This window comes from Plectropomus leopardus, chromosome 1 (genome assembly GCF_026936395.1).
Source record: "Plectropomus leopardus strain MGB_pleo_1.0 chromosome 1, ASM2693639v1, whole genome shotgun sequence".
Taxonomy (NCBI): domain Eukaryota; kingdom Metazoa; phylum Chordata; class Actinopteri; order Perciformes; family Serranidae; genus Plectropomus; species Plectropomus leopardus.
In genome coordinates, this window is record NC_142176.1 from 6119622 (window position 1) to 6138817 (window position 19196).

Consider the following 19196-nt stretch of genomic DNA (forward strand, 5'->3'; position numbering starts at 1 on the left):
GGATATGTGGAAATATCACAACGCCAACCTTTTTCAAGAAGGCGGTTAAAGGAATGAAAAAGGGTAGACTGTGTCCGCCCGGTCCAACAGTTAGTAATTACTATGTTGACTATTGATCGAAGAAGCAAAAAGACGAGTGTCTCCAGCCATTTAACTTTAAAAAAAAAAAAAAATCACGTGATCAACAGTATATTAGGGCAAGTTAATAATTAATTAATTAATATAAACAGGAATATTAGTGGAATATATAACATTTTCAATGTTCATGTTAACAGCTTAGTAAGAATATTATCTTTTCTGGAATAAGTGCAAAAACATAATAATTGTTTCTCTTGAACTAGTCATACACATCTGGATATATAATTATATAAATGTACACTATGTAATTTTCTGCCACTTGGGGTCTCTATTAAAAAAAAAGCAAAAAACAGAGCAATGCTTTAATTTCAGTGAATTTCTGATGGTTAGGATTCCTTTCGTGTTTATCATTCAGGAGGTTTTAACCGTGAGCCGAATACAGTGGTGAAGTAATGAGTCCTAAAACGCGGAAATTATGCCTTTTAGCACTTCTGGTTCCCTCATCTTAAAGCCTATGGGTTTTTTGAAATGCCTCAAATAAGGTCTGTGGTTAACACAGGCTAAAGATATTTAGACATTTTGTTCTGCAACATAGAATACGTCCGCTTGAACTCAATTTTTGAACTTTTAAGGTTTTACTCGTCTATAAAAAGGCGGTTGCTAACAAGTGGCTAAATGGGACTACAGGGTTTGTCGAGGACGTTAGACGTCATCACACCGGACACAGAAACTCAGTAAACTCACTTGTCTGCCTTTACAGCCTTATAGAGTCACACTCGAACTTGCAGAGTTATCTGTTTATGATATTTTTCGATTGTGTTTTAATGTGTTTTTACAGTGTTTATAGTGGTGACGTTTAAGAGGTGCGACCACGATGTAGTTCTTTTTGCTTCTGGCGATTTCATTTACGCTTCAAAATTCACAAAAGTGGTGTTCATCTGTGAAGATTATCATGCTAAACAAAATGTGTAAGTCTCATAAATTATTCTTATTTATTATTATTAATTAATTATTATTTTTGGCGATAATCGAAAAGGTTTTTGACGAGGGAACCAGTGCGACGCTAACTTCCTGGTCGGCCTACAAAAATAAGTCATCCCTTCACCACTCTTTTTTATAATTTCTATTATAATCTGTAAAAATCAGTGTTTCTTTGACACTTTCTGGCTAGTTGCTGAAGGGCAGCTAGCCAAGCTGCTGCTGATGTGTGCTCACCTTTCTTCTCTGATAACTTTAAATCAAGGTGATGGTCAGGAGGCTTTTAACAACAGCCGCATAATCCACAGGGGTTTCTTCCACCCCAAAACAAACTGAGGCTGTAATTTACACCAATAAAAATGCTGAATAAAGCAGTTACAGATTAAAAATCAATGGCTGGAGCCAAGTTGCCGCTAACATTTGCTCAGCTTGTTTCTCTGATAACTTAAAATCCAGACATCTAATGACCAAAATCCTTCATCTAGCTAAAAAAGGCAACCGAATGAAATACACCATGTCTTTGATTGAAATTACAGATTTCTCTGGGTTTGAACATTATTTGAAACATGGAAAATGCACGTACACAACACAAAAAATAAATAACTTTTTTCACGTTTGACATTTTAAGGTTGAAATGTTAGATATTATATCTTTAAAAGATTGTGTTTTACATTTAAAACAACTGGGGCTGAAATGATTAGCTGATGGACTCTACAGACTAAACTAACCAGTGATTATTTGAATAACCTATTCATCCTTTCTCATTGCTAATATAAGCCATTAAGTACAAATGCCAAACATTTACTTATTCAGTCTCTTTAAATGTGATGATTTGCTGCTTTTTGTTAAGCTTAATATCTTTGGTCTCTGGACCTCGGATTTTTAAAACAGAATGAGCATCACCTTGGGCTCTGGGAAATGCTCTGTGCAATTTTCACTATTTTCTGAGATAATATAAACCAAGTTAATTAGTTGAATGTTATTCGGCAGCAAGTGCTTAAGATACGTGTGGAATTTAATTAGAAGCAAGGTGACGGTGTAATGGGCAGCGTGGCTGGGCAGATGGGAAGGTAGATACCGTAGATGGAGAGATGGACGGATAGATAAGTGCATGTTCTTTGGTTATAATGCCTTTGTCTCTTCGTATTAATTTTTGCGTGGGGGTTGGGAAGCAGACACAAAGCTTTCTCTTGCAATTTCTGAGAGTTTCAATTAAGCAGTGAGGCAAGGAGGCGAGCGAGCCGGCTGCAGGATAATGAGCGTGGATCACTGAGGGGCCTGTGTGACAGGTGACGGGGCTGGTTAGAGGAGACCGGATGTTGATGGTCGGGTCAGTGCTGTCTTACCGTGGCCTGCTGCTTTTCTGCTCTCTCATTTGCCTCATCCAGCTGCTTCTGCAAGGCTGCCTGGAGGGACTTCATCTCCTCTCTGTCAAGTGAGAGGGAAGTGAGAAACACTCTGTTAGCACATCCTTCCTCACGCTCTCAGAGGCCTCCACCGCTCTGCCACAGAACGGCTCTCTAAAACACACCGCTGTTGAGAACGATTTTGCACAGACAAATTTGTGTAAAGCAATTTTCACTCTATTATCTTAGGTTAACTACTGTTGAAAAAAAGACATCAAAACAGCAGTTTGCATGTAGCGATCTGTTATAATGGAATAAATCAGGTTCATGATGTTTTAGAGCAGTTAGACAAACGTTGACAAAGGTACTGAGTGTGCAGAAAGAAAGCTGTATAAATATACAGTATATAGATGTGCTTAAGAGCAGAGGTTCAACATTCTCATTGTCTGTCACTTTTAAAGGCAGGTTCTTAAAAATTCTGTCATAAGTTTTTATTAGCAGTCATTTTCATTTTTTAAGTTAACAAGATTATAGAATTCCATTATGAGACCATCCAATATGAGACATTTAATGGTATTTAATTTTCACTTTGTAAGTTAACATAATGTATTTAGTAGCATTCAATTCTTTTTTTGAGATGATAAAATATATTTAATTACATTTCATTTTGATTTTTTTTAAATCAAAAAATGAAAATAATATACTATAAAATATGATATAATGTATCTTATTGTCTTTCTAAAATGAAAATTCAATATTTTTTTTACATCTTATTGTCATTAAAAATGATTAAATATTATATATATATATACATATATATATACACACACACACTTAAAATAAGAATACATGTTTGGCAGTATTTAATTTTCATTTTTTAAAACTGATATATCAAACAGGCTTATACATAATACACCCTTTCAAATGTATTAAATAAATACTTTGCTTTCCAGTTTCTCAGATTCAACAATGAAGAAGCACACATATATATGTGACATAATTTTTCAACATCAAATTTTGGAAAAAAAATGTGAATGAAAAAGTTTTTGTTGAATACTTGTAGATGAGCTGATTTTATTGTATTGTTCAAACACATCCACATACCTACCTTGACTGACTTTTGTCACATTTTTCTTCTGTTACATCAAAATATTTGTTGTTGTTGTTTTTTTGCAGTAAATATTTTTCAAACAAGTTCTCAACTGTTCATTTATCTTGAACTTTTCAGTGTTTAAATTTAACACTCCGGCTGCAACCAATTTTTCTATACAGCTGCTTATTTTGTAGATAATTTACAGTTTAACAAATGCTCACTAAGGCAAATATCATTATGGGAAAGGTTACAGATTCTGGGTCAATGAGGAGCTGCATAATGAAAGCAGAGTGCGAGGTATTCATTATGTGGTATTATGTTGTAACTTGTGGGCATTTGGAACGCTCTGCACAGACTTTATGCATGCTGTATGAAGCCTGGTGCTGCATTCTTTATGTGTTTAACATAAATGTTAATGCATTGGTATGCAATGGGTACTTCAGTACCGTTTGATGCTCCTGCACGCAGATAACACCAATGCACACTGAATTATGAATCAAGTGGGCAAGTGATGTGGGTCAGTGGTTCCAAAAACGCTTGTAGAAATCACATCACAAGGCAGCCCAGATAAATTAGGTAACAGTGTGTTTACAGTTTCCATGCACGGCTGTAAAGCTTAAAAGTATATGACGTGGTCAAGTCAAGCGGCCAATGTTTGTCTGGATCTCACTGCTCAGCAGCCGCATATTATTCCTATATTTTATATGCCAATGCTCTTGTCTCTTGGCATAAGTTCAGTGTAGCAAACATTTTTCTTCGCAGCGACCAGCCAACCACCACTGCTTCGACATTTCATTTATATTCTCATCCCCTGCATCCAAGACTGGGAAACATTTTGTAGAAACAAGATCAAAACTGCTCAGACTGACAGAAAATAGCACAGTAAATGCAAGATTGACATAGTTTGAAAACAGAGAAGTGAGCATATGATAAGATAAACTTATCCCAGGGTAAATTGCTGGATGAGTACAAATAGTTTAAGAGCATGTTAACCCTTTGAAACCTGAACAAATTGGCTCAATCTCTCTTAAAAACATAGACAGAGGACAATGAGCAACTTACAAAGAAATGGCCCAAGAATGAGCCATAAATAACTAAACCTACAAGAAAATTGCCCCAAAATAAGAAAAAAAAGTAAAAAAAAAACAATAAAAAAAAAAGAAAATGACCTCAATGTGCTAAAAAAATCTGTAATGTAATCTAAATAAAAATCTTTTAAAAGGACCCGAAAATAAGCAAAAACAAAAAGCAAACAAACAAACAAACAAAAAACAAGAAGTAAAGTAAGATAAAAGTAAAGTAAGTAAAATGCTTTCTCTGTAACATAATTTGTAAATATATTTCAGATAATTAGAAATATAGTTTTTTGGACACTTTTTTGCTCATTTTTGACCACATGTAATCCAGCTAATTTTCAGATAATTTCTTCATCACCATTATTTTATTTTATGTTATTTGTTATTTATTTTTGCAATTTGTGGGAATTTTTTAGCTTCTTTAATTTTCCTTGTGTTTTTGAAAGAAATCAAATAAATGTCAAAGGTTTCAGAGGTTTAAATGCTTGTGAAAGATGTCTGAATGCAGAGCAAGAAAACTGATGTTGATCCAGGTGTTGAATGGTTAAATCAGAGCCTAATTTATTGCTATTATTTTAAAAAACATTTAAATGTATCATTGTTTCCATCTGTATCTGGTGTCTGTGTAAACATTTTTGTTGCATTACAGTTTGTGGCAAAATTATTTTCAGAAAGCAATCAAACCGCTGTTAAGAGTTGTCAAAAATAAATGACTTGCAATGAATCACCTGTCTGCATCTGCCATGATGGAGTCAGCTAGTAATCACACTTGGCAGGTATGGAACTCCAAAGTTGGATTAATAACACTTTGGAAAAATTGCAGCTCACAAATGCAACGTAGGCAACATCGAGCCAAGCTGCTGCTTTATGGTTTTTAGCTTGATGACATGTGAGAGCTGCCACGGCCTGGTGATAGGCTATTGATTGGCTATCAAGATACAGCACACAGAAGGCTGGACTTCAATCAGGCTGACATTTCAGAGAGCATGAAGGCCACAAGTGACTCCTAATCATTAAAAGTCTCATTACACACGGCATTAATCAGACAATCCTAACTGGTAAAGCACTTTAGGTAAACACTTTTCCAGCTTGCCTGCAAAAAGATAAAGCACGCGATCACAGATGCTTGATGTGTTTTTTTACAGAAAGGAGACGGGCACATTATTTTCAAATATACAAGAAGGATTTATGATTGGATTATGCAGTATCCACCTGCTCCTGTCTATACTGCCATGCACACATGTGTAAAGATGGTTCAGGTTAGCATTAACCCTTTAAAACCAGGATGGACATCAGTTTTTCTTGTGCTGCGTTCAGACGCCTTTCACAAACCTTTGAAACCGGAGCAAAAATGTTTAATTCTCTCAAAAAATTTGCAAATTACAGTTCGTGCCGAGTTGTGACGTTTGCGTGTGTTTCAGGGCAGCAGAAATGGCAGAAAGCATGGAAACAGTGTCAACAACTAACAGTAAAAATGATATATTTGCCTTTGTTTCCCCTAGTAGCTGGTCAGTGCTTACAGCGTATGAGCGTGATGCCAAAAGCCGTCTTCTGCGTCCAACCTAGAATGCAGCTGGACGGTGTCAGATGAGAACGGAGCATGTCACGTGTGCATGAATGCTGAAGGACAGCGTCAGGTAATAACGCTGCTGGAAACGACATAAGATAAGGTGTGTGAGTGCGCTTACAAGGGCGGGCGTCTGGGGAGTCTGCTTCCCCTGTGGATGTTTTTTTCTCTGCACCTTCACATGTGCCTCTTTTGCCTAAACCTAACCATCCGTGACTTTGTGTCCTAATCCTAGCCATCATGATGGTCCTGTGTCCATTTGCTGTCGTGTAAACATAAGGACCACGCTGCTTCATCTTACCATGTGCATTTGGATACCTAAAATGTCATAAGTAGACGCTGAAGGTCACTGACAGAGCCGCACCATGTGACGAGTTGGGATGAGAACGTGTTTAAACAGGCTCAAAGACTCGCACCAAAACAATATTAACTGATAAACAGCATTATCGATAAGAGGGGAAATATGCATCTTTGATTTTGGTTTGAACTCTTCCTTTTATGCTCAGTGGCTGAATGTTTTCTGGTGACTTCTGACTTGTCATTCAAAGAACCAGACATTTTCCAACACAGCTGTTACCCTTTTGTACGGATGATGTAACCGGGAGAGTTTCATGCCCATTCGAGAGGGGAGCTGCAGCTCTGAGTCATGTCACATTGTCTATGGTAAAAATGAATGCGACTCTGACACTTAGATCTAGGGGTGCCAGAAATAGCTCCTCCAACTTTAAAACTTCATAGACAAAGTCTGGCAGAAAGTTTTCACAGGCTTTAATACGTATTATCAAAAATGTAATGCTTACATAACCCCTGATTGTAAACACCGTGTATCGTTTATTTGATTCATTCATCAGCCCTTGCTGCAGGTAATAATAAATTCCTAACCTACATTTTTTTGATGGCATGCATAAGCAGAACAGCACTGCTGGTAACTCATGTCTAAGTCCCCCATGATGCTTCACTTTACCTCTGTTTGTGGCTGAGCTCCAGAATCCTCTGCACATCCTTCTTGGCCACTGAGTCATCGTTTTTCAGCGACTGAAAGAAAAACATAATACACTCAACATGAGAATTATTTGAAAGCAAAAAGTTTTTCAAGGTTGCAAATTTCTTCCAGCAACAGTCAAAAGCTTCAGTGAGAAAACTGAACAGCAATGCCACAAGAACCACAACCATAAAATTATTGGAGTGAATATTATTGAACGATGCAGCAGATGTAAAATGGTGTTGATTCTCCCCCAAACCGATAAAGCCCATAAGAATGCGGTGATGAATGTCTCCTAAAAATCCTAACGAGGGTACAGATTGGGTTCTGTTGGCGCCTAAGCACCTGCCTGATGGGTAATTATGGATTAGTCAGGTCTCTGATTGCCCTACAAGCCCTCCGAGATATTTTTTATTTGTTATGAGCTGAGGAGGAATTTTCCAGACTTCTAAGAAAATGTGGACTCAAGGGGAGAGAAAGCTTCTCTTTAAATTGTGCTTGAAGGTGATATCTGTGGCAATTAACTCCACATTTCCATAAACCCTGTCTGCTCCTGTCACAGAAGAGATGTTTCTCCTCCTCGCCACTCCCTGATTCACTTCATGTACATTTATCTTGAGGAGGATGAACAGAGAAAGGCGCCATCAGATGCTCTTCACAATGGAAAATGTATTCACTGAAGATAAGCCAATGCTTAGTTGAAAGTGTGCAGTTAGAAAAATAAAACAGCTTGGATGTGTAGGTTATTAGTAAGATTACATCAATTCCAGTATTTTCTCTCTGGTGATATCACCCACAATTCAGCAGTTTCAGTAGCCACACGTCTAATGGTCACTTTTATACTTCTCCCTGCATTATTGCCAAAAAAAAGGATGATAAAAGCTCAGGCCACAACTTTTTACAAGCCTTGTTTTGTCATCTGAAAGCAGGCTTACTGTCTCAAAAAAGGTTTACAGTTTGGATGCACTTCCCGTTTAATGTTTAAAGACTAGAAATCCTTAAAACAAAGTTCTGCTGGGTAGCCCGGATAAAGGTTGTGTAACAGGTGAAAATCTGTTTATATAAATTCGCAGGTATGGGTAAAAATAAACTAAATACTGGCAGTAGGTGAGAACAAAAATAATCATAGGTGCCTGGCTGGCTGCGTGGATGCTCAGCAGCGTCTTCCTGATCCAACGAATATATCATGTGGCAGACTGACAAAATATGCAAAGGACAAGCGAAAAAATATCATTTCGGAGCTGAGGATGAAGCAGACTGATGGCAATGGGGCAGTTAATTTGGGAATGCAGAGAGTGATTACTGCAAAATCTGTTATCTTTTTGTCACTACGTCGAATTCAACCTAGTCTGACTCCCAACTTGTCAAGTAGCAACACTTTGTCAGCGGCCCTCGGGGTCAGATGCCCACGCACTGAGGCACTTTTTAGCACTTTATGTATGAGACACACTGGGCACCAGCATTTTATGACACTCAGAGCAACTGTTGTGGTATAAAAAGACAGAAAGTCTGCTTTGGTGAGTTGGATGGGAGGTGGACGGGTCAAACTCTCACCTGGTGTGGATTGCTGTTTGTGTCCAGCCCGTTTTCACTCCAAACTTGTCAAATAGCATCGCTTTGTCAGTGCTTTTGACATACGCGCTTTCACATCCGACTGGATTGCGGCTGGATGGCATCAAATTAGAAATTGCTTGGACAGCACCGGTGATGTTGTGATCATATGCTGGCGAATGGCCAGCATCACTTGGGAACACAGCCGCATGGAACGAGTCACATGGTTATGAAACACTGAAGAACAACGTAAGGAAATGCTGCTGGTAATCACATGATATAAGGAGCATGAGTGCGTTTAAAGGGTGGGTGGGTACTGAGGTGAATGGGTCCCACAAACAATTTCGTGCAGGAGTGTGTTTTGTTTTCTTAATCTTATCATGTGCCTCTTTTGCCTCATCCTAACCATTGTGACAGTCCACACTGTTGTGTTACCACAAGGACTGTGCTGCTTCAACCCATTACGACCCCATCCCACCATGTGCATTTGCTGACATCGCTGTAACTGCATCCTGGAACGTCGACAGCTGACACAGAAAGATACCTAAAATGTCAAATGGACTCGTGCACGACTCTACTACTACTACTACTACTAATGCACAAATTCAGGGCATTTTCTAACGCAAACAGCAGATTGATAAGTAGAGACATGCATGTGGGTCTCCAAACATAACAGTATCAGGAAATTTAATTTGGAGTTGAAGCATGCTTGAAACATAAAACAGCACTAATTAGGATTCATCCCTCTATTTTTCTCCTTTTTATTGTTTTTTGTTTTTTGTTTATTGTAGTTGTGTTTTTGATTAAGTGTCTGAATAAGAGTCTTTCTGGCAAGTTCAAGTACCTTCAACAATTTCATAAAAAAAAAAAAGAAAGAAGTGCTAAATAACATTTTTCAGGACAGTTTTAAGACGGAACTGCTTTTGTTTTACTTTATTCGTCACCCTACCTCCATTACTTTGTGCCATAAAGCAACCCATTTAATTTCATACCAAACTTGGCCCTGTTGTACGCACTGTAAAATGCTCTGTAGAGGCTTCTGTAGTTATGCAGTATGAAAGTGAATATGACAATAATATATAGATCTTACATTTTTGTGTCAAATCTAAATGGTCGATGTGTTTCCTGGATCCCATAAGTTTGTTTCTTTCACATATATCATAAAGGTATCATTATACTACTTATTTATTATGAAAAGTATACAAGGATCTACTGCATGAGATGACTGAGGAGCCTGTGAACAATCTTTCAAACGATCAATTAAACAACAAAAGAAACCACTTTTAATTTATGCGCAGATGTCTCATGCAGTTATTTTTCAAAGTACAATCCAAGTTGTTGCCAAAGCCGGTGGATAGGCACGAGGCGAAATAACTCCTATTCTTGTACTAACTGTTTCATGAGAACTCACCCGGGAGCCGCTGCCAAGAATAAATTTCCCATCACTCCAAGCTTACTTATGAGGGTTGCTGACCTCCACCTATGGGCAACTCGTTAAAACTATAAACACTTAATCCATCAAATCTTTCCAAAAATACTTAGTGCTTCTCCCTGTTGACTTGATTTGCTTTTTAAAGTTGATGATTTATTTTTATGCAGATGATGTTCCCTCCCTGAAGAATAGATTTGTTCCGCAGCACACGATTCAAATCCAACCCAACCTCTGCCCTGCCCAGCGTGCTGGCACGAGGCCCAGGGCCAAAATACATGCCAACCTAGCTAGCCTGGAGTGAATAGACATCAAAGCCTGCCCCGGGGACGATGAAAGCCAGTCTGCATGCTTTTCCTACACACATGGGACATCTCTCGCAAACACAAACAAAATGTGCGTATCACTTTTTTTTCTTTTCTTTTTGATTATTGATTTTATGACAATTCTATTGGCTCGCAAAATCTGCCTGAAGCTCCAAAACATCAACACCCTGCAAAGGAGAAGCCATCACTCAGACGGCAGCTTTGGGAGCACCGCACAGAAACGCAGGGCATCTGGCACCCAAGGTCTAAATGTCCAAGAGGGAGGCATGTTTTGCAAGATCATTGTTGCATACACTAATGCGACTGAAAAATACTAAATGATTCAAATATCTGAATGTATAATTGTGTCTCTGTTCATTTCTTGTCATTGCCAAGAGCCATAATGAAGTTGACCTAAACTGACTGGTGAGAAGTAATGTGCAGTATCTGGCACTGAGATAATTGTGTTTTTGTGAAATGCTCGCAGAATTATAATATCTACAATATAATATGGTACATTACTCCATGAAATGTCCAAGTTCAGTTTTGGGGGGAACCAAGAGATACCTCCCTTTGCAGCAGGGATAATAATCCTCATTACCATCCACCTAAAGTTGCCTTTTTTTACCCTTGAATTATGCAAAATCACCCCAGCTGTAGGAGTTGGAGTAAACATTTTTGCATCTTTGTTTTCAGGCCAAATTTAATTAGGACAAAAATCCTAAAAAACTTTCTAGCATACATAGGCATGGGAAGTGGAGTTTGTGTGCATACAGGCAGGACTTTAAATGACATCCTTAATTAAACAAAAAGAAATTAAATAAAAAACCTGCATGGACATTGCATGGGAGCCACGGGTTTGTTTACATTCTTATTGTGTGCCATAAATGCAAAAGGAATACTATTAAAGAAAACCACAGTTTATTACAACTGGAGTATCCATCACGCTATGATAACAGTATTTCTTCCAAGCTAAAAAGGTCAAACAGAGGAAGCAACACAGGTGGTTTGACCATCTTACTGGTAAACAAATTGACAGTTTTGACATTTTGTTTTACACCTTCTATAGATTTGAAACTAAAAGTAAGTGGACCTATAATGCTATCATTAGCTTGGCATTGCCACCTCTCATTTTCGACAGGGACAGAGGGTTTTATCAGTTACTCTGGATGCAATTAGACTGCCTTAAAACCAATGACCAATGATCGATCAGTGACCTACAAATAGGAATGTGCACCATTAGTCAACTAGACAATTAAATATTGCTACCCTCGCCGGTCGGTACCAGAAATGCTAGTAGGTTAAACTAATTTTTAGGATACCAAGAGGATAATTGGTGGATTAGAGTTCTGGGCTAACCAGCCAAAACGTTATCATCCCAAGTAGTCACATATTGAGACTTTGCAGTGTTATTACGCTCTAGGTATCTTTCTGCATCTGCTGTTGACGTTCGTTGATGTACCGTATGTGCCGTTGTTATGCTGTTGTTGCCTTAATATAACCACATGCAGTGTAATCCCACCGTGATGCCAATACAATCACGGTGGGATTACACTGCATGTGGTTATATTAAGGCAACAACAGCATATGCCAACCAATGCCAGGACGTCAACAAATGCACATGCCGACAGGCACATGGTAAGGTGAAGAAAAGCCCATCGCATTCAGGCAGGAAGTGAACACCAGACTTCTGCATAAAAGTCCGGGGTTAGTTTGATCCATACACCACCACTTCAGCCTGCCCTATAGGGACCTTTGTGCTTCTTTTATAACGTCATTACTGGCAGCGTTACAACCTGACGCTGTCCAGCAGCATGTCATGTGGACATGACACGTTCTGTCCTGATGCTGCCGCACAGCTGCCATCCGGGCCATCCAGCCATGTCTAATAACATCACAAATGCTTCTTTCCAGCCACTTTCTTAGCTTGTGTGTCTGCATGATCCGCTATTCAGTGGCATATCATGTGGATGCAAAAGGTGGATTTTGGTGTTGGGATCTCACGGCGAAAGCACTGCTAAAGCAGCTGTGTTTAATGACTTTGCAATGAGAATGGGCTGCTTATACTTCATAATACTTCATATATCATTAAGATACCCAGGGGAAAACAGGAGTTTGGATTCGCATGCTTGACTAACCAGTGGCTCTGATAATCAGCGGCTCTCCCTCTCTCTTTCACACACACACACGCAAACACACGTGGGCACTCTCAGCCTGTAGGTTGTCTTGCCAGACTGAACGACAGAGGTTCTATTTGGGGGCATGGTGATCCCGATGGTGCTTGGACATTTGTGTGTGTGTGTGTGTGCGTGTGTTAATTTGTATGCACATCCAAACATGCAAGTCAAAGGTGATAAGTCAGGATGTTAAATACTCTAGTAAATAAATAAATGTTATTTTTTTAAATTTACTAAGTGAGTTGCTAGGATGATACAGTATAATAATCTGATAATAACGTTCATAAAGCACAGTGCAAAGTGCAACACATTTCACCGGCATTTAAATAAGATTTGGTTATAAAATATGTGATGAACCACTTCAAATGGCTCTAATATTATATGCAGGATTTTTCTGGACGATGTTTATTTACCTTATAGATTAAATTGTATTCAATTCCTGGCTGTTTCCTTGGTGTTTTATTACTTATGTGTTTTCTTAGAGCTGTCAACTTGTCAAAGTTTAAACTTCCATTTCAGGGAAATAGGTTGTTAGGAACATCTACTTATACTTCAAGTAGCCAAAAAAACCATGTCCAGGTTACAAACTTTCTCAAATTCCTGCTATAAATAACACTAAATTATGTTTCTAAAAACATCTGAGGTGAGAAGAAGAAAACTGCAGTAACAAAATATTGATTTATATTTGATCACCACCTAATTTGACAGTGTGATCCTAGTTCTATGAACATGGTGTGTTGCATGACTGAGCAGACTGTGTGACCTTTCAAATCTGGACCATCAAAGCTCCTCTGTTAATCATCATATCAAAGCCACCCCACATTAGATAAACATTTGTGATTGGCCAGACTGGCTATAAATCTGTCCGATGGAAGGGGGAGCAGACGCATGTACCAGAGCCAATGAAACATGAGCTTGCAGATTTATCTTGTTTTCAAGCTATGCTATCAAAGGTTAATTCAGAAAGTTGGTCTGTAAACTTTGATGGATGTTTGTAACGGACAGTTTGAGGCTGTAATTTTGTCAATAACCTTTCTATTTTCGACCTGTATGATTGTCTGATTGCTCTGGTTTGTCACCCCATTAAATCTAATTTTGGTGCTGTTGCTGTGTTCCCAGAATTGTACAATTACTTTCCTGTTATCTTGAGTCATATAACCGGGGGGCTGCAGCTTTGAAAACACAAGCCAAGTTGTAATTAACTGTAGTTTCCCTCTAAGCAGTGTATTGATGATGAAAATTGGATGGAGCAGTGTTTCAATTTTTGTGAATTGATGGTCCTGTCAATCTTTCCCGTTTTATCTTTCTTCACTCTGGAGCTCTTTGTAGCTGCTGTTTTCATCAGCGCTACAAAAGTTCACTTATTAATTGATCTGCTTTTTCATCTCTGCATTGCTTATTCAGCAGCTGCATTTCCAGTAACACATCACATACATAACAATGGGTGGGCTCCCCAAATGGAAAAACATTTGCACATTAATATTTAATGTCAGCGAGTTGCGAAACAACAGATTGATTGAAAAATAAGTGAGGAGAGTCATGGGTTTCCCAGTCGTCAGATGGCTGAAAATAGAGGACGGAAATTTACCTCCGGCTCAGAACTCATGGCCAACTTAGCCTTCGAACACTGCAGTATCTTTCAAAAAGAAACAGTAAATTTCCAACCTGAAGGTTGCCTTTTATGCTGTCCAGCTCCTTTGATGTCTTGGAGAGCTGGTGCAGGATGCTGCTCCGTTCACTGAAGACTTCCTTTAGCTTCTTTTCCAGCCCATCGTAGCTTTGTCTGTTGAGAGAATGAGAGAGTGAGATTTCACTATTAAACGTCTGCCACTGGCTGAGAGAATTTACTCTTTATTGGCACCCTTGGGAGAAAGAGGTGTTTTAAACTGGATTAAAGGCGCCATCGTCAAAGCTAAAGGGTAGAGCAATAGGGGAGAGAACTAATATCTACTCAGCACAGTCCCTGGATGAATAAAAGAGGAAAAAAATAACTTCTATTCCTTTCAATCAACCAATTTAGTGGCGGTTCATTTTACAGAGATAGAGTCTTTTGACCAGAGGTATGCCCCTGCATCTCCATTTAAATAGCCATGTAGTCCATCCAATTATTAACTAAAAAATTCTACAGGGTACATTTGTCAAATCCTGTTTTTCTCTTTGCAAAACTGAACTCTATTGAAAGGCACTGCAGAGGCGTTCTTGTCATTTATTACTGCAGCTCCCAGAGAGGCAAATATCACTTGACGGCATGTTTGCATGAACTATAGCGATAATAAAGGCTTTCTATTTTTATTGTGAATGACATACTGTAATCACCACTTTGTGATGTACTCAAGAACTGGGCACAAAGACGAACCGAGTACAAAAAGAATACGTTTAAAGGACCTGGTCCGTAAAGGGAGACAGTTACGGAGAAAGAAAGTGAGTGGGCGAAAAGATGAACCACCAGATTTGGCATTTTGTGGTTCCATAGTTGACAACTTAATTTGCTTTAATCGACAGAGGAGAGATAGGAGATGCCACATGTTCCCTTTCACTGCCTGACACAAGTCCAAAAAACTGGAAAAATCTATTTTTCATTTAATCTAATATCCTTGTTTACCGACTCAAGGACAGCAACAACTCTTCAGGGAGGTGTTTGAAATCAAGTGTAACTGAATGAGTTACCCAGCTAATAAAAGAGCCTTGAGGCCCTAAATTTCCCCTAAAGCCCATAAATCTGATTACACTGATGACCCCTTGAGTCTTTTAATTGTTTATACAGTAATAGATGATAAAGGCTCCATCTACCAATCTCTATTTCAGATAGCAGGAAAGAGACATGATTTGGTAATTTTTAATAAAATTTTGTATTGGCTGAAACTGTCACTATATCCACACAGTCCACTCAGTCTCCTTATAGTGCTCCTGATGGCATTTGTTAGAATCGTCATATTTTGCCGGTTGGGTAGAAGTCCCTTGTGTTACTAAAATAACATAAAAAAAAGGTTTGAGTGGCACAAATGTGGCAGTAAGAAGGGGTCAGTGGTTAGCTTAAAGCAACAAAACTGCTTGTTTATGATTAGGAAAAAGCTGCAAGTGTCACTAAAAATCACCCAGTTTTGAGTGCAACAAATGCCACAACCGTTGTTTGTTGGTCTCAAAGAGTGGACTTGTAGATCAAAGTTTGATGTTTGTTGGTCTGTTGTACACTGTTTAGCTGTAAATGAGAAAGTCTGTGACCTGACTGCTGTGTTGAGAACAATTAACTCAAAACTAAGCAAGTGTTATTGGGTGGTACAAAATTTCTCATTTACAGCTAAACAGTTCACTAAAATAAAAAACTAAAAGGTAACACAGACACAGAATCTTGATTCATATTTGATCGGCGCTGCCAAGTTTTACAGTAGATTACAGATTTGTACAAAACATAAGCAATATTTTCAAATGTCGACTAATCACAATTGCAAGCTGACTGTGTTTCCATTGAGTGATGTTATGCAACGTCTCCTCTTGTGATAATATTCCAAGAAGGATGTCGATGTGTATTCAAAACTTCAGCAGATTTATTTCTATTGCAGCCACCGCACCAGCCGTCATTATTTCTAATCAAAGGTGACGTAGACGTGTTATGTGACTGATAATGGAAAGGCAAGCCCTTTGAATGTGGGAGTGGCCACATATGAGGGATTTTTGGGATGTGATATTTAACGATTTCACAGAGGAATTGTAGATTCAAAATTTCCGGATGTTTCACTCAACTTTTGAAGAGTTATGCGATGCAATAACACCTCTTTCAGCGCCTGCTGCATCATGCCTGAGGGAGCCAATTCCTGCCAACAAGCGCATAGCCATAGCATCATGTGACCTATGAAAAAGCCAAAAAAAAAAAAAGTGTTTCCATTGCAGTTTTGCCGAATATGGCTTTTTTGAATCACCTGAAATACCAACTAATACTGGCATAGGATTTTTTATTTTTTTTTGCGATAAATGTGAGTTTTTCTTTTAATTCAAATGTTTTAAATTCACAATTTCAATTTGCTAAATTTGAGGTTTAATAGAAACCTGCCTAGTGTGACTTCAGTTCATGAGACTGCTGAGCTCTGACTGGTTGTTTCTTTCTCATGTGGTAAAGCCATTCAAAGTGCTATAAAAAGGAGGAGGAAGACCTATCATGTGTGTAGATAAACAAATAGACAGTAATTTTTTTTGATGACAGAAATTAAATCATCTTAAATAATATGTCCCTGCTGTATTTTGTGCTTTCCCCATATTACTTTGGAACAATCAGCTAATGTAGAAAAAAAAAACAATTTAACAACAAAACTGTAAATTTGGACGGATAAAATAAATGGCCACAGAGAGTGGCACAAAAAATAAACCAATTTCACCCTTCAACAGGCACCATGGTATTATATGGGAGTTGAGAGTGGATTTAAATTCAAGTTTAAAGGGATAATTTGCCAATTTTCAAACAGCTTTGTATCATAACAATATCTGTTGCATGTGTAGGTGAACTGTGGTAAACTTTCCCTTCATCTAACCAGTGCCTTGATCTCCCTGTTTCACCCCCCAGCTAAACACCACAGGATGAAGCAGAACATGTATTCAGTGGAGTTTTGCTGACTCTCAGGCTGGGACTCGAACTATAGGCTGTACTTTGCATTTTCGTATTGCCCGTCATCCATGCGACCACCACAGACACAAAGACTATAGAAGTGGCTCAAGAGAAAGACCCGCGTCTCTCTCTCTCAAACTTGGACCAAACTCTGATCAAACAGTAAAACTACTGATCGAATATAAACCAAGATTCTGTTACTGTCTTGTCTGTTTCTACCCTTAAACGCTTCCAGAAACATATTTCAGGTCCCTGATTTCCTGTAATGTAGCAGCGCAGATTGCATCTACACCAAGATACTGTAACTGGATTGCATATTTCTCACCTCAAATGTCTCAGAAACATGTTTAAGCTTAACTTTTAACTGTAATACAAGGTTGTTTATATCAGCCAGCCACCATTCTGTCAGACAGACCAGTTGGCATTACGCTGGAGCGTTTACTGGTCCGATGCGGCGCGGTGCATTGTAGTAGGTTTTCCATTTACTGAGCAAAAGCTATTGTTACGGTCCTTTTCTCTTGTTTTCTCTGATCATGTAGCACCAATTTTAAAAGCATCATGTGTTTTTACTGCATAGACAGCCTGGTTCAAAGAAAAAAACATTTTACCAGCAAATACTTCTTTAAGTTCAAATAAGTAATGGATATGTTTGGGTAGTTAACAATTAAAACCACTTTACATCTATACTGTAGGTGTAACAGATTTTCAGAATTATCAGTTGGCATATTAGCTGTACTACAATCATGACAACTCTGTCTACTAATAATAATGTAAAAACATTGGTTTTGGTTGAAGAAAGGTTGTGGTTTTGGTTAAGGGCTAAGAGAGGTCAAAACCAGCTGATGTGCCTTAAGTTGATGTTAACTTTAGAGATATATCTACAAGATTGGCATTTTTTATTGAGTGTTTTGAGTGGATAAACATAACCACAACATCGTTAATTCCGGGTTAGTTATCACAGGCAGATATTATTATTTTATTTTTTTGCAAGGCAAAAATGTTGTCAGTTAAGATTTTGCTTCTTGTGTTGATTAAATAAAAACAAAATTTGTGCAGCATTTTGTTTTTATTTAATCTTGCAAATTAGTGTGTAATGTGTGCATGTAATTTTTAAGAAACAGGGCTGATCAAGAGGTAAACCCAATCGAGGTTTAAAATCTGGGTTATGGATGAAGAAATAACCAGAACCCCTGCAAACACCAGCACAGCTTGTTAATTTTGTTTTTTTCCACAACAAGAAATTCTAAAGACCAAAAATAATTTCCCTGCTTACTTCTTCCTTATGTAATCAGAAACTCCAAATGACAGCAACAGCTTCAAGCAAAAGCATATGCGCTGGATATAGCTGAATAATTCCTTGCTAAATACTTGCTGGTAGTCACAAAATCTCTCACTGTTATATGAATCACTTTTTAATAGAAGAATCTGGTAGACCAGTCCTCTCTTGCTACTGTAAATCCCCCCAAAAAACCAACAAAAAACCAAATTGAAATGCTCATGGATGGAGCTGCCACATTATTCTGAATCCGCGGCTTGGTTTCAGCCTGGGCCATCATCCAAAAACCCTGCACACACCATGTCACAGATCCCAGCAGCAGATCATACACAATAAAACATACAGTAAAACACTAATAGAAAAGCAACACCTGGGAAATAAATAAATAACACGGCATACTGAATCACACACATGACTTGCCACCATATGGCATTGGCTGGAAATTTATTGCAGGTTCAGGCAACGGGGGAAGATGGGGTGAGAGATTCCTCCTGCTCTGCCATATTATTCATTACCCAATAAAATAGACCCTTGGGTATCTGTGAAACGAATAAGACCTATAATTTGAGGCCCCATGACACAGACACATGTATATCACAAGGTTTTTTAGATAAAGTGAGGATTTTTTCCCCCACCTAATTCACTAAACCACTCATTACAACAAACAAGTGGTAACAGCTGCATGATTGCACCATGACCTCCTAAGAGTCCAGTGTTCTCGCAAGCCTCCTCCCACACAAA

At 38.4% G+C, this 19196-nt stretch overlaps 1 protein-coding gene across 2 annotated transcripts in view; it reads right to left on the reverse strand.

Annotated features, from left to right (window-relative positions):
- luzp2 (leucine zipper protein 2) overlaps window positions 1-19196 on the reverse strand; it is a 356171-nt gene that overhangs the window by 106330 nt on the left and 230645 nt on the right. For both annotated transcript variants that reach the window (XM_088089450.1, XM_042489187.2), the window contains 3 exons: window positions 14248-14365; window positions 7103-7173; window positions 2403-2484 (listed from right to left, as the gene is read on the reverse strand). In XM_088089450.1, coding sequence (XP_087945576.1) covers window positions 2403-2484; window positions 7103-7173; window positions 14248-14365 — 271 coding nt within the window. The remainder of the gene's footprint in view (window positions 1-2402; window positions 2485-7102; window positions 7174-14247; window positions 14366-19196) is intronic.